Source organism: Sturnira hondurensis, unplaced genomic scaffold (assembly GCF_014824575.4).
Source record: "Sturnira hondurensis isolate 20B ecotype Veracruz unplaced genomic scaffold, ASM1482457v3 Scaffold0009719, whole genome shotgun sequence".
In the NCBI taxonomy this organism is placed as follows: Eukaryota; Metazoa; Chordata; class Mammalia; order Chiroptera; family Phyllostomidae; genus Sturnira; species Sturnira hondurensis.
This window is the reverse complement of record NW_028082350.1, coordinates 16,757,741-16,778,817: the sequence shown is the minus strand read 5'-3', so window position 1 is coordinate 16,778,817 and position 21,077 is coordinate 16,757,741. Positions and strand designations below refer to the sequence as shown.

The following is a 21,077-nucleotide window of genomic DNA, read 5'->3' as shown; positions in this document are numbered from 1 at the left end:
AGACGTCACGAAGAAGAGCCTCCAGGACTGAATGGGAAAGTTGCGTCAAGGGCCCAAGTGGAAGGGTGGGTCACACAAGGTTGTGAAGCTGTTACCGCGGACGGCACGGAGCGTGGTGGTAGTGCCGTGAAAACCCTGAAGAGGGCGCACATGTGGAGAGTCTGAGGCTGTCTTCAGTGTCCGTGTGTCCGGCTCCAAGTGATGAAGGCAAGTCAAAGGGGAATGCAGAGTCTGGGTTATTCCGATAGAAACGCTGACTAAAGGGCGGCCTTAGGCAGGTCTTCAAAGAAGAACAAACAAGAAGGTGGTCAGGCTCCCGGGAGCCATGCCCATTTAAGATAAGAAAAAGCAGCGTGGAAAGGGACAAGCGGACGACCTCCCAGAATCCAGCGAGAGGCAAAGTCCCACATCCTGCTCTGCCCCAGGGTCTGTACTAACTCCTCCCCCCAAAGCCCGAAACTAGTGCTGCTATTTTCTCCAACCAGTTTCCCACTTAAAAAGGAGTTCCCCAAAGTAGAGGAAAGATGGGTTTGCTCTTGCGCATCCTCGCGCCCAGGGGCTCCTCCTGGACCTCGCTGTGCTGGTGGGACTGGGCCCCTGCTCACTTCGGTCTCTCCGTGTGCGGCCACTTCCTAAACGGAGCACTAGACACCTGTGCCATGTTTGTGTGTGTCACTATGTTGCTCATTCCCCACGTGTCCGAGAGGTCAGGGTGGAGGGGAACAGGGCACAGGTCCTGGGGTCTGGCGGGGACAGTCTGACTGAACAGGGTCTGTGACCAGAAGGTCACTGACCGAGGAAGAGAGGACAGGAGCTACCAGAGTCTCAGAAAGGTCTGCGGTGGAAGCTAAGAAAACACCGGATGGGGGTTGAGAGAAAGGCAGCCTCGCAGTGCTCACAGAGCACAGAAAACTGTGGCTTCAGACCCCATGTCCCCTGTCAACGCTGCTTTTGAGCACCGCTGGAATTGGGCCACGTACCCAATGCTCAGTGCAGGTCACCAGCAATCCTTGGGTGAGCTACAGCCCACATGCAATTCCCCACCTGTCGTTCCTACAGCCAAGGGCGTGGGGCAGGTAATGAGACCCTTTAAGATGCCTCTGTTTGGGGTACTGATGACTCACCCAACACTGGGCTTCCCTCCTCCTGGGGAGGCAGAACTGGCCGAGCTCTGTTCCCGAGAAGCCTGGGGGAGCACTGCTCAGCACACACACGAGGGACCCTCACACCACACCCGGAGGCTCTGCCTGCCTTGCTCTTCTGCCGCCGACTGTCCCGATCTCCTGTCATCAGGAGAAACTCTCAACACCGCCCTCGACACAGGGTTTCGCACAACCTAAGCTGAACGGTGATGCTCCAGGGCCAGGGCTTCATGCTAACTTGCTTGCTGGTGTCCCCCAGTATCTGCAACCGCGGCTCCCCTTTCTGTTTCCCGTGTGCATCGCAGGACTGTGCCTTCGAAGGAGGAGCCGTGTTTTCCTCGTCTGCGTAACCGCGTGAAAAACGGGGATAGTTTTCACAGAGGCTACACCACAGCATGAAGGCAAGACTTTAATTCTAGAAGTTCAGTGATATTGGAGGAAAACACAGAAAAGTCCTTATGTATAAATTTAATAAATATATACACCCTGGGTCACTTTTTAGGTGCTATTAGTTATCTGCCTGCCAACATGCCCACTGTCTGCCCCGCCACGGAAGCCTGCAGTGGGAGCTGAGGCTGGCAGAGCAGTGAGCCTCGAAGCCTGCAAACGGAACGACTTCAAAATGGGGAAACGGGAAATGGGGTCAAGCCAGACCGCAATCCCCCTCCGCACTTAGAACTCTGTATTTTTACCAACCCGAGGCCGTCCCCTCGGAGACGCCTCCATCCGGCATTTCTGTAAGACTGGAAGTGTCATCTTACCAGTCGGGTAAAAACGAGAGTAATGAACTAGGTTAGGCAATGGCTGTACCTTTTTATGCTGATGCACATTTGGTTTTGTAGTCAGTCAGTGTTTTTCTTTTTTTTTTCAATCCTTACCTGAGGGCACAACTACTAATTTTAGAGAGAGAGAACGGAAGGGAGAAAAAGTGAGAGAAACATCGACCAGCTGCCTACTGTTTGCGCTCCAACTGGGGACCACACCTGCAGCCCAGGCACGTGCCCTGACTGGGAATCGAGCCCAGGACCCTTCCCAGGACGGTGCCCAACCCGCGGGGCCACACTGGCCAGGGCGCACCACTGGGTAACTGCTTCAAGGAGTTGTGAAACTAATCCAGGGAAACCCCGAAGGGGGGGCGTGAAAGTTTGTGACAACCAAAGCGCACCGTCTGGAGGACGCCCGCCCGCCCTCGCCCCTCAGGCCCACGGCGCTGCGAGCACGGGCGAACTGGCCAGATGGGTCCCGTTGCTCCCACCATTCTCGCTCACGCAGGCTCAGAGAATGCTGGGCACAGAAATGTGCACATGAGAACACACACACACACACACACGCACACACACACGGAGACGACGGTTTACTGTCGTTTCAACAAAGATAATCTCTTGGCAATGGCAGGAAAAAAGTATTTAAAATCTGATCTACAAGTTGTTCCAGAAGGCCTCCTGCGGCCTCGACACACACGCACTCGCCCCACCACGGAAGAAGCCAACAGCCGTGGGAAACCACGGGAGGCTCCTGGAGACGGCGCACTTTTTAAAAACTTCACAGGCAACTCGCTGGGCTGCCTCCCGATGCCCGCAGAGGACTGCCGCGGCTTTAGACTCTCTGTCACAACTTTTTAACTCTTCTGCACGGATGCATAAAATTTCCCAAAGATGAAGCACTTTTTCAGAGAACTGGGTATCAAGTTAAGGATCCTTTGAAACGAAACACTTTGAAGACAAATAGGTTCCAGAAGGGTGACAATGAAACCCCTATGTTCTGGCACAGTCGCTCTGTGGCAGTCAGATGGCCTGGCAGGAATCTTGGACCCAGGACGCAGTTCGTTTTACCCACCAGTGTTTTCTCCTGGTCAGCTCCACGCACACTTCTCACTCCCTCTTGCTTTGTGTAAAATTAAAAGAGCAGTTTTATGTCCTTACAGACTCAGTCCATCCCCAAATCTTTCAAAATGCGGAAAGTATTTCAAGGTAAAAATAAAAGGTGAAGTTGAGATCTCAGGACTTCTGGAACACTCCAGAAGTGATTTTTCACTCGCTATGTCCTTGATGTGCACTTACCACTCACCAGCACTGAAAGCAACACGTTCTGCAGAAACTTTCGTAAGGAATGCTCACAACTGGCATGCCCCTAAATTCTGTGCAGTATGTTGTGAAAGTTAATCAGCACAAGGGGAGAAGCAAAAACGCATTATGTAGAGAGAAAAGCAGAGATGAGCAGTGTTTTCAATAATGCAAAAATAAACTAAGAAGAACATATGCAAGTATCTAAAGTATCTTTTTTCCGCATTCACGGTCTAGTTTCAAGAACACCTCGCTGGAAGCACCACAGGACAACATGAACGTCAGGAATGACTAATCAGTGAGCAGTTCCAAGCGACAGATTACCAACGCAAAGGGCGGCCACGGAAAAGCCGTTAGGAGACACGGCAACGCGTCTGGTCGGTCAGCCAAAGGAAAGCCGGGGGTTGTACACGGTCAATACAAAGAGGACTCCCAGGAACTCAGCCGACTGCTGAGTTATGCAAACACATGGACAACAACTCATTACAAATACCCCTATGAGTATCTGTGAATACACATGTGCATGTGTTTGTATTTATGATACAAAATCATCTGCGTTGTTTTACACAGAGCATCTTCTGAATCTAAAAATACATACGAAATACAAGGATATTCACATGCTCAGCTGAACTGCCGAGGGTACATTTCCCTGTTGAGAAATAACTGCGACTAGAAATGACTGGAAAAAATATCAAGAAATACCAACTTTTATTAAATAAGAAATGGAAGAAATGTTTCAGATTTTAAGATCTATTTGGGTAGAAAACCAACAAGTTAGAATAAAATTTTTAAATAAAGTTTCAAGATTTACACCTTTTGAAATTAAAAGAATTAAAAATAAATACGGATACTTAGAAAGTGTGTTTGTCATATTCAAATATGCAAAGATTTAATAATGATGTGGTTTTGAATATCTTCAGTTCTTAAAGTGCGACAAAAGAAGAACGTTTAAAACTGTTTAGCACATCAAAACCCTGCAGCAGTCTGTAGCTTGTGGGACATACATTCCAAGACCTATTTTTTGATGACCACCTAAGTTTAAACTAAATCACACAACAAAAACCATTATAAAACCACAAAGAGATATCATTTCACACCTGTCTGAATGGCTGTCACCGGTAAATCAACACAGTGGTTCTGGCGAGGCTGTGGAGCGAGGGGAGCCCTCGTGCCCAGCTGGTGGGACTGTCAAACGATGCAGCCAGCCGATGTGGAAAACAGTAAGAAGGTTCCTCAAAAAACTAAAACTAGAGCTCCCTCATGACCCAGAAACTCCACTTCTGGGTGTTTATCCGAGGAAAACAAAACACCAGTTTAAAACGACATGATGTACTTAGAAGGCTTCACTGCAACATCCGCTACCACAGCCAAGACGCGGAAGCAGCTCAGGTGCCCATCACAGGTGCGTGGACAGACAGGTGTGATACATACACACCACGGATATTAGTCGTAAAGAACGGGATCTGGCCGCTTGCGGCAATCAGGGTAGACCTAGAAGGTGTTATGCTCAGTGGCAGAAGCCAGAGGAAAACAAATACGGTATGATTCCACTTACATGTTGAATCTAACGAATTAAAAACAAACCAAAACCAAACAGAAACAGACACATAGATACACAGGCTGAAGTGACGGCTGCCAGACGGGAAGGGGCTGAGGGGCCTCATGAAACGGGGCCGGGGAGCGGGGGGTTACGAAGCACAACCGGCAGCCACAGACGTTACGGGGATGGAGTCCGCAACGCTGGACTAACTACTTACGGTGGGTACCAGACTCACCATGGAGACCGGTTCCTGAACTATGTAAACCTCTTGCTGTGCACCTGAAACTGAAACGATTTTGTATGTCAAGTGTAATCGGACAGTAAGTTTATTTTAAAAACGGTGGTACAGAAAGTGAGGAAAGGAGACGAGGGATAAGAGTGTTTACTTGTCGTTCTGCATTTTTCCATCCATTTCAAGGGTTTTTTGGACATTGATCGTGTATTTATTGTTTAAGTCAAACAAAAAGAAGGGTAAGTTTCAAAATTTAAAATTTAAGCATTTTAATATTTATGAGGGCTCATTTAAAGATCCAGAGAATTCTAGTTTAGTATAAAAGAAAAAACATCACACAGTTATATATAAGTGTGCTCTCCACTATTTTAAAAATTGTAGTAAACATGCACAGAGAAAAATTACTAGTAGGAAACACACAAAATGGTAATAATAATTACCTCTAGTTATAATGTTATAATCTATTTTTGTTCCCTTGTATTTTTATCTTCTAGACTTTCCAAGATTAGCATTATATATAATCAGAAAAAATGTAACGATCAAGTCAGAATCTAGTAAGCACACTGTTCCGTATCCCGCAGACCAGGGCTCGGGAGCAGAAAATCTGTGTGAGACACAGTCTTTCTTCCCTCGGGTAACTCCCCGTGTGTGGGCGGGCGCACGTGGGTACCAGACCTTTCGGGCAATGTGTGTATAAGGTATGTATCTGTGACATCACTGACACCCACCGAAGCTAACAGATCATTGTATGTCAACCACAACTGAAAAAAGCAATCTGCAGAGAACAGGGTCAGCCGTCCTCGTGGGGCTGCTGGGGCTCTGCTCCCCGCTGGGCTCCCCCCCGCACACCCCGAACTGCGGCACCTGGCCTCCCCCCCACACCCGAACCGAACCGTGGCACGGGGGTTCCCCCCCCCCCCCCCCCCCGCACTGCGGCGCGCGGCCTCCGGTTGCACCTGGGCAGGATGCTGAATCACTCCGCGCCTGTTGTCTGTGCCACTATTGAGAACAGAGGGCGCTTCCATATTAACCTCGAACGCTGAGACCCTGCTATGCTTCACGGCACGAGGCAGAATTGTGCGGTTTCCCTCAACGTTCCACGTTTATTCAGGAAAAGTCGTGCGGCTGTAGGTGCGTCAGCTGGTGTGACAGTGCCGGTTCTGCAGGTATGGACCTGCTCAACCCAGTGCAGAGCTCTCGGACACACAGCCGGCCTCCGCTTGGAGACCCACCGCACTCTGGGCTTCTGGGGCGGCCGGGCCGTCTTTGGGCCGCACTGACCTCGGCACGTCCAAGGCAGACTGTCACCGGTGGAGGGAAGAGCTGCCCTGAGCACACAGCGTCCGCAAACACTTGCACTGTGGCTGCTGGGCCTGACACGCGTTCTGCACACAAAACAGACACCGGACTGGCGAGAAGTGCTACAGAAATGGGGGTGTAAAGTATCTCACTAATGAGTTTTTGTAATGATTACGTGTTGACGTTACATTTAGGTTAAGTAAAATATAATACTAAAAATAATCTCACCTTTTAAAGTGTGGTTATTAGAAAATGTAAATACCCTGTGGGTCACATGTCTCTGCCAGACAGCGCTGCCTGAGAGCAGAGTCAGATGCAGCGACCTGGAGGCCACGGCTGCGCCAACAGCGGGTTTTGCCAATAAAAGAAGCAACTTGGCGTTTCTGTGTAGAAACAGACCTTGAAAGGATACACACTAAGTGAACTCAGGCACTGAGAACATGAGGTACACGGAGTTTTCATTTAACCTTACAATCCTAAAAATTACTTGTAATGCAGAGGCACCACTTTGCATCAGAAATCACCGTGGGCACCTGTGCACAGCCGATTTTCAACAAGGGTCCCGAGACCGTGCGGTGGGGAAAGCACGGTCTCTGCGACAAGAGATGCTGAAAGAGCCGGACACACACAGGAAAAAGAACCAAGTTGTGTCCCTGTCCCTTGGCCCACATAAAAATTAACTCCATGTGGACCAAAGACCTAAATTTAGGAACTAGAACTATAAAACCATCAGACAAAATGTAGGGATAATCTCCGTGAGCCTGGATTTGCCGTGAGTTATTTCATAGGATAGCAAAGCCTAGGCAACAATAGCCACAAAAATAGATCAACTGAGCGTTATTAAAATTAAAGACTTTGTGCGTCAAAGAGCACCATGGAGGGAAGGAAATAACCCAGGTAACAGGAGACACTCTCTTCCTATCATACACTCAATAAGGGGTTAACACCCAAGAAAAGTAAACACCACGTACACTGCACAATAAAAATGCCCAGCTTAAGAAAAGAGAAAGAACTGAACAGACAGCTCTGCAAAGAGGACACACAGATGACCGACAGGCGGACCTACAGGCAGAGGAGAAGGTGTGCCCCTGGTCATCAGGAAAATGCAAATGAAAACCGCAGGAAGCCCCTTCATGCCACAGGGAAGACTGAAATGAAAAACAAAGGCAAATGAAAACAAAAAGAGCTAAGTGCTGGAGATGACGGGCATCCCTAGAAAACCCGTCCTTTCCTCTGGGAAGGTAAAATGGAGTGGCCTTCGCGGAGAACCCTCTGGCAATTTTTTGAAAAGTTAAACACAGAATTAGCACTTTGCTCAGCAATTCAACTCCCAGGTACAAGCCTAGAAGAACTGAAAATAAAGTCAATATGTTCCCGTGGGCCACTGTCACAGCAGCACTGTCCACAATAATGACAAGGTGGGAACAACCCGAGGGCCCAGCGAAGGGTCAATGAGTACATAAAGTCCAGCACTGTGCAAAGAATGGACCACCGTCCCTCCTGAAGAAGGAATGAAGCTGGGATACACGTTATGTTGAAAACGCTAGTTAAGAAACACAGAGCAGACACGACGGCATCTGTGCGACTCCACTCACACCAGACACTGTGAATGGGCACGGCACAGAGAAGACGCAGGCCGGACAGAGGCTGGAGTCTGGGGGAGGCGCAAGGGGAATGATTACCACGGCTCAGTGCGCGTGGAGCTTTTGTTTGGGGAACTGAAATGCTTTGGAAGTAAATAATAATAATAATGCAACATTAAGGCCACTTAACTGCACACTTAAAAATGGTTAACATGGCAGATTTGGGGGTCTATAGGCGTCACCTGCTGCTTGCCTTTAATCCTGAACTAATTCACAGACAGCCACACTGGGCGCTGTGGATGGCTCTGCAGTGCTCAGGGCAGAAGACGCACCGGCAACACAGACACAGCACAGACCGTGTCCTGGCGTATGTGTGCGGCACAGTTACCAACGTAGGGAGCAGAAAGGGGCTGTGGAAGACCCAAGGGTTCTGGGTCACCCTTAAGCAGTCCTTCCTTTTGGACAGTTTTAAATAAGCCTTCTATAGCCATTGCTCTCAATAAACGCTACATAAATACAAGCAGCAGCCCTGGCCGTGTGGCTCTGTTGGTTGGAATGTCGTCCAGTGCACCAAAAGGTTTCGGGTTCAGCCCCCGGTCGGGGCTCAGACGGAAACTACTGATTGATGTCTCTCTCTCCCCCCTCCCCCCTGACTCCCTCAAACTCGATAAACACATCCTTGGGTGAGGATAAAAATGTGGTGAAGGGACAGTACAATACTGTTCTCCACTGGCTGAAAGGAATGCTTTGAAGTGAGTGGAAATACTGTAAAGTCAGGCCTTGATCGCCTATAAAGCCGTTCGGTTAAAACGTGAACAGGGACACCCATTTCCTATCTAGACACCGGCACTCCAACGCTAAGGGGCAGCTGGGGAGATCAGAGCCGTGCAGTACGGTCACGTGCCGGCAGCGCCTCCTGGAGGACGGGGTCTGAAGGAACTGGGGGGCCTCGAAGTGACGGCAGTTCAACGTTTTCACGGGGGGAGGCGACTGCCTCGGTGCAAGGAATGGAATGCACGTCAAGGAACGCCGTGCAGGCGGCAGAGGCTGGAGGCTGCCTGAGGCCTCGCTGACGGCATCGTGCCAACGGCAGCTGCCTGGTGGGGCCCGGGGACTCCACTCAGATAAGCTGGCGTTGCTGGAGGAAGCCGGGGAAGGGTGTTCGAGACTCGGTCCCACTGTGCCAACTTCCCTCGAATCTGCAGTCACTCATACGGCTGTAACTGAACACACGACGCGTGGGGAACGTGCAACAGAAGGAAAGGAGGGCACTGAGAATCACCTGTGACGTGAGAGCTACAAAACGGGTCCGAGGGGAGGTCTGCTGGGGGGTCGGGGACCCCGCACTTCCCACTGGACTGCTCTGCCCCAGAAATGCCAGCGCCCGCAGGTGTCACCTGTGAGTGGCCAGGCTCACTGACTCCTCCTCGCCCCAATGTTAGCAGAGCTAAGAGAGTTCAGACATGAGGCTCGGACTGTCATTTCTCATTTTGTACTTAACCCTTTTCACGCCGATGAGTTCAGAACTTTTGTTCATCCCTGATTCCCCTTCTCTGTTTATACTCTGGGGTGAATGTGAAGTACTGAATACACAAGAATGGAAGGTTAGATCATGTCTGAGTACCACATGCATTACAGGGAGGTTAGGAAAAATGATTTTATAAGATAAGAGTAATTGACTCAAAACTTACTATACCCCCTACCTTGTCCCGCTGAAATCCATCAGTGCTAAAACACCTCATGCACAGGATCAGAAGTACCCTGAGTCGTACACTCTTTACACCTTCGACTCAGTTTCTGGGGCAGATGCCCAAGAGCGGAGCCACCTCCTGCCGCACTGGTCCCATTGGCATTCTCCCCGAGATCCGACAGATTTCTGCTAGTTTAATTTTTATAACCTTTCCCCGCAAATGTCTATAGTTGTACTATGTAATTTTCTCCATGTTGTCTAATATTTTAAAATCTTTATTATGACCCAGGTTGACAATATGCATCATCACATTCTCAATCTCCTGCTTAATTTTTTAAAGTATATTAATTATGCTATTACAGTTGTCCCAATTTTCCCCTTGTCCCACTGCGCTTGGCACGGCCCTTCCCTCCAGCAACCCTCCTACCTTAGTTCATGTTAATGAGGCATGCGTGTGAGTTCGATGCTTCTTATTCCCTGTACCTTTCCCCTATTTCCCCTCTTCTCCATCCCAGCTGATACGCCCCCAAATAATCTCCATTTTTGTGATTCCATTCCTGTTCTAGTTGTTTGCTTAGCTTTTGATTTTTAGATTCAGTTGTTGATAGCTGTGAGTTTGTTATCATTTCAATGTTCATAGTTTTGATCTTCTTTTTCTTAAATAAGTCCCTTTAACATTTCATGTAATGATGGCTTGGTGATGACAAACTCCTTTAGTGTTACCTTGTCTGGGAAGCACTTTACCTGCCCTTCCGTTCTAAATGATAGCTTTGCTGGATAGAGTCATCTCGGATGTAGGTCTTTGCTTTTCATCACTTTGAATACTTCTTGCCAGTCCCCCCTTCTAAATTTGTTTTGAAAAATCAGCTGACAGTCTTATGGGAACTCCTTGGCAGGGAGCTGTCTCCTTTTCCCTTGCTGCTTTTAAGATTCTCTCTTTAACCTTTGGCGTTTTAATTATGACACGTCTCGGTGTGGTCCTCTTTGGGCCCAACTTGTTTTGAGACTGTGCTTCTTGCACCTGTATGTCTATTTACTTTGCCAAATTAGGGAAGTTTTCTTTCATTATGTTTTCAATAAGTTTTCAATGTCTTGTCCTTCCTCTTCTCCTTTTGGCTCCCCTATGATTTGTGTGTCACCCCTTTTGGAGATGCTCCAGTGTCTTCTTATTCACTCACTTTTTACAAATTCTTGTTTCTTGTTTCTGTTCTGGTTGACTTTTTGTTTCTTCCTCCCCTTCACTGTTGGTTCCCTGTGGATTTTCCTTTCGCTCAGCGCAGGCTTCCTTTCTTCCCCTACGCTGTGGCCGTGCTCAGCGAGTTCTCTGAGCATCCTGATCACCGGTGGTTTGGACTCTGCCTCTGAAGGTAGGCTACCTCTGTTTCGTTTAGTTCTTTTTCTTGGGCTTTGTTCTGTTCTTTCATTTGGGTCATATTCCTTTGTCTCCTTCATTTGGCCCTTCTCTGTGCTTGTTTCTGTGTATAAGGTAGATCTGCTTTGACTCCGTGTCTTAGTGCACCTGTTAAGTTGTATGGGGCGGAGCCTTAGGTATTCACGGGGTGGGGGGGGCAACCTGCTCCACTGCTTTGTGGCTCTGTATGGGGGAGGGGTCAGAGAGGGGACAGTGCTGCTCCCTGGCTGCTGGATGCCTGCTCAGCACTCACCCCACTTCCAGTCACCTCACTCTTTCCCCATATGTGACCGGCACCCCTCTAGCTGTTGCCCTGGTGGTGGTTTTCAGTGGGTGGGTTTTCTTACAGTCTAGGGCTGTGGTTCCTTTAAATGGACTCTCCTGAGAGACTGGCAGATCCTTCTGCCACCCAACCCCACTGGTTTTTACAGCCTGAAGTTATGAAGCTCTACTTCCCGGCACTGTAACCCTGGGCCATACCGCCTGGCATGGGTTTGGGACCGTGCTCCCCAGGTGGCTCTCCTGATCTTCACCCACCACAGGAGTGTGGGACCACCACCACCACCTCGCCACCGCCGTGTCAGGCCCTCCGCCCGGCTCCTCTTCTCCACCTCTCCTACTCATCTGGAAGAATACGGCTTCTTTAACTCCTTGGTTGTCAGACGCCCATACAGTTTGACTTTCTGGCACTTCTTATTTTTTGTTTTGAAGTTGGTTGTAATTCTTTCTATGGTTATGCAAGGAGGAGAAGGATGTCTACCAATGCCTCTATCTTAACCGGAAGTCTCCTGTTTAAATTTTATTTATACTTAAGAAATATTAAACACTTAGTGTCAAGAAAGATGATACAATCATAGCAACTCTAAAATTTTTAAATGCCCAATTTGCCCCTTTAACCTTGAGAGATACATGGTTGCCTCTCACATGCCTCCATCTGAGGACCTGGCCTGCTAACCAGGGACGTGCCCTGACTGGGAATCGAACCAGTGATTCTTTGCTTTGCAGGAGGGCACTCAATCCACTGAGCCGCACCAGCCAGGGCTGCCCCTTTGACTTTGATATGATGTTATAGCACAGATGAGAGTTTGTGTCAGATATCGTCCAGAGAAAAAGGCAGGGATATTCAGGAATGAAATGTAGCTCCAGACTTTCTAAAAATCATCGGCGCGCCTGTAATAGCAAAACCCCACAGAATACCCAATAGTGTTCAAAAGCCAGAAATTTGTTACCCACCCCAATTCTGTCCTGCTAATACACTGTAACGTTCCGTGTTAAAAATGCCCCGAGGAAAGGGCTGTTTCATGCAGTGCCAGGGAAAGGGCCTTTCCCATGGTGGCTGAACAAGCCCCGGTGGACAGTCCGGCGCTCCTTCTTGGATGCGCTGCCCGCCCCGAGGGAGGCTGCGCCCAGACAGTCCGCTTCCCTCCAGGCCGCGCTCAGACTGCTCGTGAGGCCTGAAACTCCTCCCCTGGGGATGCTGGGAGAAGGGCTATGGGCCTTCAGGGGTCCCTCTTCAGTCTGTCTCAACGAAGCCTTCTACAAAATCTTGTTCCGGGCTCACAGGACCAATGATCTGAACCCTATATAGGTAGTATTTCATGATATTCCACTTACAATATCATGCCACAATTTTCATTCTTTACTGATTTCAAATTAAGCTACATAATGGGCAGCTGTTCAGATCAACACTAGACTCAAAAAACAGAAGAATGCATCAATAAATTGCAGGTAACCATCATAATGCTTAAAAAAGCCACTAATGAATTAAATCACTAAATGTGATACCACTGCATCCTGATAAATAGCATTTCTTTCCAAAGATGTTTTTTAAAAAATCTAACACCCGCAGTTCTCCAACATTCATAATCGCATCACACACCCTAAACCCTTGCCGTTACGAGTCCTCGTGCGTGAGTGCCCTTCAGTGGCCTCCACAGCCGTCTCATCTGTGTCTTTGTGCCTCCGCCTTGGACCCGCTGCAGCGACCGAAAGCTGGACTTCGGGCTTCACCGCACCCCCTGACTGCACCGCACCCCACTGGGGAGAAGTGACGCGTTTAAATGCTAAAAGGCCCAACCATTTGAAAAAGGAAGACTGTGCCTCAGTTGTGGTTCTTTTGTAAGGGCTGGGCTACAGCCTCAATCGCATCTGTGGAGTCACCAAAAATCCTTATTTATTTAAGTTTATAAAGAATTTACAAAAGAAGAAAGGCAAAACCACAGGATAACTCATGTTATAACTTCATACACAGACCCTAAGGAGCTTGCAAGGCTGACTTCGACTTTATGTCCCTTATACACATTTGGGGCTTTAATGAGAATAAAAGTGATTTATTAAGCCTATATTTGTTTAATCAGTGCTTCAAGTCAGCAAGTACTTAAATACTGAGGGGCATTATTTCTTACATAAAAGTTTCTCAATTTATAAAAGGTTTTCAATTGACAGATAAGGCACAGAAGAAGGCTGGTGACATCTGCTAAGCTTTACTTACAAAAACTTAAAGAAACCCTACGGGATAACATCACTCCATTTTTCCTGGAGGACTTCTGACGGAGACTTCCTAAAAAGAGTCTGGAAATAATTAGAAACTATTATAGTACCTAAAAAAGTTTACTTGAAAACCAAATCTGCTATTCATCAAAGAACTCAGCACACTCAGACTAAGGTAATGGTCAACTAAGGTGCACGCAGGAAGGGGGGAGACACCGAGCCCGAGCCCGAAAACCACATCACGGCCAGAGAAGACCGCGCCAGGCCTGTGTCGGACTGAAGGGCTCTGCACGGAACGCTGTGCTTCAGGGATGAAACGCGGATTTTGTCAGAAAAGTACGTTATTTTTTTACTTCGTTTTATTTCTAAATGACAAAACTATTTTTCAAAAAAAATGCTAAGTGCAACTTTAATACAAACTGAAAGAGAAGAGCAGTCGATCTTCACTGTTTCCTTGTGTGCCATGAACTCCACACGGAAAAGCAAAATGCCCAAAATATTAAAAAAATGTTTTGGGTATTTGTGGAAAAATAAATGCAATACAATGTTAATGCTAATAGCTTCTTAAAACATAAAATATGTTTTCTACAGAGACCAAAAATTCCACGGGGGTGGGAGACTGCCTGGAGTGTCCCTTGGAGTTTGAAAGGCTGTCCACATGAATTGAATTACCCTTGACAAGTACCTTCAGACACTTGTAATGTGATCTCATGTAAATTTAGACCATATTTTGCACACAAACCACTGGCAATAGTACGTTTAATCAGGAGCTTAGACGAGAAAGAAAATCTAATATCCTTAATAATTACAGTGGTAAACATAAAATTTCCCAAATAAGAGGCATAAAAAATAAAAGCATTTAACGGGCTGCAGCAGATGAAAGACAAACAAATGCTGTACTTTCTCTGCATTTCCATCCCTCCGCTACCTGTTCTCTGTGAACAGAACTTTGACCCGTGGTGGTTTATCTAAATTTGGAAATAAGTAAAGCCTATTGTAAGGAAATAAACTGGAATATTCCATTTGCATTGAAAACTTGTTTTAACCAAGACTTAAATCACAGTATGGATAATCACTCAATTGCTTTCCCACTGTAAAAATTATGTATGTTAAATATATTGCATCAAGGTAGTCATTCATGCTGATTTTCAAGCATTTTACTAGTAGTAATAACTGATCGTCATAATAACCTGGAGGTAACGATACTACAAAAAAGGGCTGACTATAAAGTAAAACAAAAAGACGACTACTAGTGGGGGGGTGGGCAGAGGGGCTGAGCAGAAAGGACAAAAGACTCATGGACATGGACGGCACAGTGGTGACTGCTGGGGGGAGAGGGTATAAGGAGACTACGTGGTAATGGGGGAAAAGCGTAAGGAAGATTGTATTTCTTGGAAAGACAATTTAGAACTCTGCAGCTTGGAACTTTCCTTCGGGGCCCTCCCCACTCGGGCACCGGCGGCCTGCGGAGTGCGGAGGCGCGCCAACTCTGCGGGGCCGCAACTGGGCGGGCCCCGGGGGCGCTGTGCGCAAGGGCGCAGTGCGGCCTGTGGCCGAGAACCCCACCTCCCCGAGCAGCGCCGGCTCTCTCTGCTCCGCTTCACCGGAAGTCGGGCACTGCTAAGGACGCGGGTTCTGGGGGAAACGCAACACAAGTCACGTCGAATGTGAGTAGTGCAGAACAAGGACCGGCTGCTTTTAGAAACTTCCAAAAGGCCCATTTTTTGTGACCTTAAAACCAAGGTCCTACACATCCGTGGAACAATCAACACTCTACAAAGATGGTTTTATGAGCTAATCGGAAAGCGGAAATATAAACGCCTCCCACCTAAACTGCAATAAGCGAGATTACTCATTGGCTTCTTAAAAATATTTTGTGAAAAGAGGCATTTCGGTTTAACAGAAAATAACACAAGTGGAGTACTGTTTATAGCATACACTCGAAGTATCTTTCTGAGGCATACTTAATCAATTAACCACCCGAAACATCTAAATGCATCTGAATTATTCACAAAGTGCAACTCCAAACCAAACAAGCGCCATGTCTGTAATGGCTTTGCTGAGCCGCGGGGTAAGTGCGCCGCCCGGAGAGCTCGGGTTTCTCCCTCTCCCTCCCGATCGATATCCCAGGCGAAGCTTCCTCTCCAGGGCCCCTAATGGCAGGGCTTCCTGGAGCCGCAGATGAGTAATGTCGAACCTGAGATTAGAGGACGGGGCCATCAAAGACACCCGACCCCAGAGCTGCACTCCCGGCAGCCCTCTCCCCGAAGCGGCCCAGCAGGGGCTAAGGAGCAGGGGAGTCGCGCTATTTCCTCTCCATAAACGGACTTTTTAAAAATGTGCATCGTTATGGTCCTAACGGATCCAGCTAGAGCCCTCGGACTGTCTCTCGAACTCAGGGCTCTGGAATTAGGCAACGCCTTTGTGACGCCTTGCAGATAGACGGGCTGGGATGCTGCTTCCTTGAACAACTTACTAATATTCTTCTGGGCTGAACGGGGCAAATGGACCTTGGGATTTCCCTATGAACGCAGCCCTGAAGGAAGTAAACCTGAAGACTGGAAAACAACAGGTAAGTCTGGGCTGTTTTGTTCTTGCTGGTGTTTTACAGGATCTGCTGAAGCCATATTGTTTTTTATTTGGGAGTGAGCTAGAACCCAGGCCGGTGACGGGACACAGTATCAATGCACTTTTCTTTCTACTGAGGAAACTAGGCATAAACGTAAAAATTACTTACTGCAAAACATACACGATATCTTTTTCCATCCTCACATTACGGAGTACTTCTCCTTAAAATCAGAACAATGAGGACACGTGAAAGAGGTGGTGAGGAGGGAGACCGTTAGTCCTTGTTTCCTTTATCGGAAAGATGTGTGTGTACATCTTTAGTTTCCTTATAATTGCTAAGGAATAATATCCAAAAAGTACAATTCTATTTCTAATTCTGATTACTAAAGAAAAACAGGATAAGTAGATTTTTAAAACCTTTAGTGAAAAATTCAAATTTCATTAAAAAGAAGAAAACAGAAAGGCATCATATCAAACACCACTCACTAATAAGCTGTATTTGACACTTAGCTACTGAATGAAAAAAACCTTAGTTTTCATGATGTCTAATCTCATAGAGAAGAAATCATGTAAATAGCAGCAAACACAAAAATGACAAATTCTATCGTACCATCTAAGGGGTAGGAGACGAAGAAGGGTGTCAGAAACCAGTGACAAATCTTGCACACGTATGTGTCAGAGGGAAAGGACGAGGACAACAGAAGGCGAGGGAGGGTGGGGCGGGGTCAGCAAGCTCCGAGAGCAGCAGAGGGAGACGGGGACGAGGTGCGTACACAGCAAGGTCCCACAGGGGAAAGTGTGTCCCCATCGCGGGGGTGACAGACGGAAGACTAAACCACATGAACATACACACACAGGCCCGAACACCCTGGCGCGAGTTCTCCTGCTGTTTGCCGTGGTCCCGAGCGCACCCGTACCTGAGAGCACAGCAGCATGACGAGCTCCACCACGGACGTGCTGGACTTCATGCAGACCAGGCCTGGGCGGAGAGAGAGAGGGACACCGTGAGATGCGGGCGGGGGCACCGCCCCGCGGTCGCTCCTAGGCAGCCTCCGGCACATAAACACTTAGTTTAGACAGAACTGCTAAATAGCACAAATGGACACAGGCGTTTACACATTATAGCACTAATTTAAAAATATTCAGACATTCAAGATGTGAAAATTACTAAAACTTGACTTCCTGCTTGGGTTATTTACTCGGTCAAGGCACTTCTTATGTTTAAACAAGGCAGGATGTCAAAACCAAGTAGGTTTTTGTATTTGCTGTCATTAAAATGACATGTGTTATGTGATTCTCTTCTAAAGTTCAGAACAATAATCATTGAAGATTTACCCACATTTTTTTCCAAAATGCAAAATTAAAATAGGTAATTCCCAACATGTTGTCAGTTTAATTTTTAAGTATAGTAAAGATAGAATTTCACACAATCAACCTATTGAGCAATGCTTATGAAATCTCCCAGTGTTCTGCTTCCAAAGTCTCTGAACAGACACCAGGAATAAAAAGAATTAAATGGAACAGTGTTTATGTAATATTGGCTACTATTCACGGATCACTCACACCAGGCCGCGCTCTACGCGCTGGGCATCTTAGAGCAGAATCTCGTTTCATTTTCATCAGTTCTCTGCGACACACCATTCCCCTTGTTCTACAGGGGAGAAAACATCACCCCGACAAGCAGTTTAAACATCAATTAATCATCAGGACCCCTTCGGGTTGGAAGGGCAATGGCCTCGCAGCATCCATGACAGAGACCAGGATGGGCACCTCTGTAAGGTGCTCGCCTAGAGGAAGATCAACGCGGAGGTAGTGATGGTGTCCGGAGGGTGTGAATCATGTTTGCTAATTCAAAGCACACTTTTAAAAGCCTGTCACTGTTTATAACATGAACTTGGTGGGCTTGGTTTTTCTTGTCACATGAGGACACACGTAAGGAGTACCACCATCTTCTTAAGGCGACTTCAGTAATAGTCTCAACTGGCTCTGGTCTCGAGCAGGTGTGTGCGGAGGGCGATGAACACCCACAGCCCTCCCCTCACCGCACAGACAGGCAGAACAAGCTGTAAAACGGCTCGAGGACCCTCTTATCCCGTCACTGGGCAGACAGTTAACTAATGAAATCAGAGGCAGGTGCGAAAGCTCATTTACGAGACAACTGCTGTAATTGATCATCAGTTCTCGTGCCCAGGAGCTAGAGTCAGAAAGACAAATAGGACCCGTGTCACCTGTTGGCTGCTCAACTCCTTGAAATTCTGACACAGAGAAACTGAGCAAAAGGCCACAGGGCAGCGCACAGCAAAAGAACCACATCTAAAACACAGACTCCATGTCTACTTAGATTTTCAACTGTAAGGCTACACCAAGACTGATTAGATTGTAAAGCCAAATGAAGAGACTACATAAAGAATCACCACATGTTCTGTGCGTTAGTGTTTTTCATACACATAACTTGAAGTAAAAATTACAGAAAAACACACAATTACATTCGTTTCTCACATATGAAGATATTTTTAAATGAGCATCCAAAAAGATCCCCTGTAACAAGAACGTTCGTGATTTTCACAAATACTCTCATTCTGCCCTAAGACAAAGATAAACAAAAGCGCCCTCCATGCTTCGGGCAGAGAAAACAAGCACGAATGAGCGGAAAAGCCGGAGCCGGGACCCTGGGAAGGGCCTGGGCGCCTGCACTGATGCGCGTGTGTGCTTAGTTCACGGCAACATGAACGAATGGAACCTCTTCAAACGAAAAAAAGAGCTAGCCCTGACCATGAGAACAGAGCAGAGGCCATTTTGGAAGACTTACCATCCTTCAAAAATATATAATCACTTCAGTTAAAACTATTTCTAAGTGTTTATAAAGTTTTATTAAAACCAATAAGTAAATTCCAACTTTTTGAAGAGATATAGAAAATACAGCCACAGTGTCTGATGACACTCCATCATTGCACACTTTCCAAATAAAAAAGCACCCACATCTAAAAATGTAAGATGTAATTATAAAGCTGGTTTTGTATGATTTTAACCACCAGCTCGAGTGAGGCAGACGTGCCTAGTGATGCTGTCAATCACGGAGCCTGCACATGGGTAAGGCGGGCATTTGACAAGTCTATGTCTCAAACAGGCTGAGTTTTTATTTTCTGGCTGTGGCAAGAACTTCACAGTCAAAGTCCCTCATCAGGTATTTCCTCATGTGCAAGCAAAGTCTCGTGTCTGCCCTCAGGAGTTTATGATAAGGTATAAGGTATAAGCTATGCCTTCCCAGGTGTTCTGTATATTAACTCAATTTAAGATTACTTAACATACACGGAGCCTGTTATTTACAATCACTTTTATATCCACTGTCTCATTCAATTCTTAACCCTGAATTAGTTATTAACTCATGTGACACATGAAAGTGAAGAGGTTCGCTTACGAGAGCCACGTGTCTCATCCAGTCCAACTGGACCTGAACTCAAGACCTTGAACTTGAGAGCTCGCTTCAGGTTTGAGGTAGAGCTACTTAAATAATTCGATACCAGTAGCAGACAATCATGTGACTGAGGAAGGTGGTAGCGCTTAATTCTGACCTGGATGACTCTGACAGTTTCCTGGGAGAAAGGGATGTCTGTCTGTCGGAAGTGGGGGTGAGAGCCCCACCATGAGCAAAAAGTACAGAGGGAGCAGGGAACAAAAAAGCACTTGAAAGACCGTTATTGCCTGGCAGGAGATAGATGGCTCGAGTTTAGGGGGTGCTTGACCGTGGGGCGGGAGTCTGGGGTAAACTTCAAAGGTGGCTATAGACTGAAAGCAACAAAATGGTAAGTGCTTCAGAAAGTTGAAGAGGAAGAATTCAGAGCAAGTCATAAAACAGAGAGAGGGTGCTCGGGCTCAGTACGCGGTTCCCATGCCAGGATGAACCTCCTGCCCTGCCCACCCAGGCGTGTACCCCAAAGGACCCATATTCACCAGCGAACACACATTCACTGGAGTAACTCTCCTGGCGGGAAAGAGAGTTTCATGCCATGCACCACCCAGGTCAGTGATACAACGGGGGCCGCGTAGCATGGGCAGTGCACCTGAGAGAGGCAGGCCGGTGTGACCGGGGCACGTGCGGGGAGGGGAGGTGGTCAGTGGGAGCTTCTGAACACAGCACCGTGAGCCGCCGGGTTGAAAGGTGCAGTTGGTGGGCGGAGAGGGTGACAAACGGCTCCGGGGAGGGCTAATCGGGCAGACAAACGCCAGGTGGTCTGGGTCTGGACGGGCAGAGCTCAGTGACCATCACCCCAAACATGGGCAGCTCTCTGGGGTTCACACTCGCCAGGGGTAAGAGGTCACTTGCATTTTCAGAACTGCACTCCCTCTCCATGAAGAAATGAAATAGGGCAAAAGCACTGGTAGAATGAGTGTGAAGTGTGACCCTGGAACCCAGCTCTGTCTATTCAATATGAAGGGTGTGGAAGGGACAGGGACGCTCTTTCCATCCTGAGCCACTGGGCTCTCCAGGGTCCACGTGTGGGCTGACCTGACGGCCTGCAGAACTAGGCCGTCGGGTCACAAGAGCCCTCTAGGTGGGTGGCGTGTGCAGAAAGCCCAGCTCCAGCTGGACAGTCTTCCTGGTTTTAAGCAGCGTTACAGCACAGCGAGGAGTCATCTTCGCAGCTGGACTTGGCCTTTAAAGAGACGCTGGGTTTCTCTTCAGCAAGGGCCCCCCTTCGAGAGTGGACCACAGGCTCCAGGACGGGGGCACCCCTCTCAGGAGACCCCCAGGAACCGCCATTTAAATGAACAAACCTACAAACCATCACTCATCAGGTGACATGGTGGCTGATAGACAAAAAAAAAGATTTTCAGGACAAATGAGACTTTCAAAACAAGAGCTCAAGTCATTCAAAAAGCATTTTTCAGCATGTCTACTGCACTGGGCCCCGATACTGAATTTGTGCCCTTTCTGTAGCAGTGAGGAAGGGGCACAGACTGTGTGCAGAGTCCTGACCGCACTCCCAGGAGACGGGCAGAGAGTGCTGGCGCAGAAGCAGGGGAGGAGGAAGGGCCTCTCCAGCAAGGACAGGGGATG

At 47.7% G+C, this 21,077-nt stretch overlaps 1 protein-coding gene across 4 annotated transcripts in view; it reads right to left on the bottom strand.

Moving 5' to 3' along the window:
- The window catches only part of NBEA (neurobeachin), a 465,797-nt gene that overhangs the window by 242,352 nt on the left and 202,368 nt on the right, over positions 1-21,077 (bottom strand). For all 4 annotated transcript variants that reach the window (XM_037057645.1, XM_037057647.1, XM_037057648.1 and 1 more), the window contains one exon: positions 16,936-16,997. In XM_037057645.1, coding sequence (XP_036913540.1) covers positions 16,936-16,997 — 62 coding nt within the window. The remainder of the gene's footprint in view (positions 1-16,935; positions 16,998-21,077) is intronic.